The following is a 2,606-nucleotide window of genomic DNA, read 5'->3' on the forward strand; positions in this document are numbered from 1 at the left end:
AAAAAAATATAAAATTAAACCCGGGTTCCACTGCTCCGCCTCAGCCCCCTCTGGTAGCCCAGCCTCGCGTTTTGGTTACACTGCAACCTCCTTCCCTCCTCTAAGATAGGTGCGTCTTGGCTGATTTCAAAAAGTCTCATCTGTGAGGTTATAGCTGTATGGTAATATTCAACGATTTTCTTAGACGACCATAGATTGCAGATCCTTACTGCTCGCGGACAAAAGCAGGAAACTGGACAAAAAACTAAGTCTGGTTCCTCTCTTTCCAGAGTTAGATAAGGCAAGTCGAACCCGGGTTTAAATAAGAAGAGTGACAGAACGATTAGTGAACTGAACTACAGACAGAGCAAAATGTAGACTTTAATCATTAAGGAAGCTATATAGATGAAGACGGTACCGTGACAGAGCGGTGTGAAGATGGAATGACAGAGAGAGAGAGAAGTGCAGAGAGTACAAAACAAAATAATGAAAATTTGAAGCATAATTTCTCTGAATACCCAAGCTCAAGAATTAACACTTTCCCTCAGGACTACCCCTCACTACGTCATTCTGCCAGAAGAAAGGACGTTTGATGCCACTCGCACGCTCTGTCGGCTTCTCAATGCCTCTATGACGGTCTTCTCCTCCAGCTCCGAAAACCAGAACTTCCTCGAAGAGTTCGTACCCTTCGCGGACGTCTGCAGCCCTGGCACTACATGGAAGTTGTGGCTAGGAATCACCGACGCACAGGAAGATGGCGTCTGGGTGGACGTGCAGACCAAGGAACCCATCGCTTACACCAACTTCAAAATGCCGTACCCGATAGGCGGCAGCCACTTGGAATGCGTGCTGATGCTCACGGACGGGAGCTGGGCGGACGTGAGATGCAAAGCCAGCAAGTGTGGCGTCTGCAGCCTCGACAGATTCAGTTTCCTCAAGCTTCGCGGTTTTTGCTTCGATATGAAGAGCCGGACAAACTTCCGGCTGGGAGGGTACCTTGGAGGGCGCCCTGTGTTCCGCGGGTTACATCAGCTCGTCATCCACTGGGACGCCGCCAGCCTCCACTGGTCACTAGTGAACATCGACGAAGAGACCCTCCTAGCTCGCTCGACCCTCCCGGACGTCCAGAGTTATCCGCTGGGCCAGAACGAGTGGGTCGCCGTCGAGCCGGTGTGCGGCGTTCCCAAGGGCAGCGCCTTCAATCTCAGTCTCTCCAGCTGTCCGGAAGCTCAGTTCATTTGCAAATCGGGCGATTGCATCGATCACAGTTACCGTTGCAACCTCCGATACGATTGCATCGACGGCAGCGATGAGGACGACTGCAACATCGTGTTCGTCGGAAGCGGCTACAGGCAACACCTTCCTCCTCGTGGAGCAAACGACTCCACACTCCGCCTAACTCCTGAGATTGCCATCACGAGAATAACGGAGGTGGACGACCTCCACATGGCCATCAGCCTCGAGTTCTTCGTGAGTCTCACGTGGCGCGACGAGAGGCTTAGCTTCCGCCATCTGGACCCCGAGAGAGAGACCTCCATCCCTGCGTCGGATGCGGCTCAGATGTGGATTCCTGATTACCATCTTCTGAACCTCGAGGCTGGCCAGGCAAAGGAGCTGGAGAAGACGGTCACTGTGACCACGGCCAACAATGCTACTTCACCGCATTTCAACTCCATTAACAGGGGTAAGAATGTCCGATATGAATGATTTTGCGACAAACCATCATACCTGTCTAATTATTAGTATTTATCATATCCTTTGTGGCTTTCGGTTCTTTCTTTGTCAGATATAGTATACCCGGGTGTCTACAACAATATCACTTCAAGCACCCAGTTCACAGCGAGATTAACGTGCTCCTTTGACCTCTACATATACCCCTTCGACATCCAAGAATGCAGCATCGACATCGGCCTCCCAAAGAACTACGACGGAAGCGTTGAATTTTCCGACGCAGAGCGAAGCGGGAGTTACACCGGGCCATACAACCTCGCTCTGTACACCGTGAAGGACGTAGCTTTCGGACCCAACTCTGGGGAAGCACGACTCGTCCTCAAGTTCGCCCTACACCGTCGCCAGGGGGTCATCCTGCTCTCTACCTTCGTGCCGTCGGTACTGCTCCTGCTGGTGAGCTGGGCGACCCTCTTCGTCCGGCTCGATGTCCCCACCGTGCGGGCTCCAATGGCGCTTACGACCCTCCTCGTCCTGTACACCCTCTTCTCAAACCTCTCCGGCTCCATGCCCAATACCGCCGCCATTAAGATGATCGACATTTGGTTCTTCTATATCATATTCCTCCTGTTCCTCAACATCATGATTCACATATTCGTCGAGCCCTTCTTCGAAGCCTTAGCTCGGTCGGCAAAGGTCGAGGCGAAAGGAGCTATGTACGACCAACGCGAATCACCCCAGAGCAAGAGCGAAAGGGTGATCGCTGTGTACAGGAATTACGTCTTTCCCGTTGCCTTTTGCTGTTTCAATGTTCTCTTCTGGCTCATGGTCTTTTTGAAGCCTTAGATTATCTTGTGCTTCTGAAATAGATTCAATGATGAAAAACGTATAGAAGCGTTTCCTTGATAAAATGGAGAATACAGCTGTATTCATATAAAAGGTGCTTGTAAATTTCCCTT

General features: G+C 51.1%; 1 protein-coding gene across 1 annotated transcript in view; it reads left to right on the forward strand.

Moving 5' to 3' along the window:
• The window catches only part of LOC119588215, a 3,699-nt gene extending 1,194 nt beyond the window's left edge, over nt 1-2,505 (forward strand). Inside the window, exons 4-5 of the mRNA XM_037936915.1 lie at nt 528-1,671; nt 1,723-2,505. Coding sequence (XP_037792843.1) covers nt 528-1,671; nt 1,723-2,493 — 1,915 coding nt within the window. The 3' untranslated portion in view covers nt 2,494-2,505. The remainder of the gene's footprint in view (nt 1-527; nt 1,672-1,722) is intronic.
• The last annotated feature ends 101 nt before the right edge of the window (nt 2,506-2,606 follow it).

The sequence above is a fragment of the Penaeus monodon genome, chromosome 23 (assembly GCF_015228065.2).
Source record: "Penaeus monodon isolate SGIC_2016 chromosome 23, NSTDA_Pmon_1, whole genome shotgun sequence".
Taxonomy (NCBI): Eukaryota; Metazoa; Arthropoda; class Malacostraca; order Decapoda; family Penaeidae; genus Penaeus; species Penaeus monodon.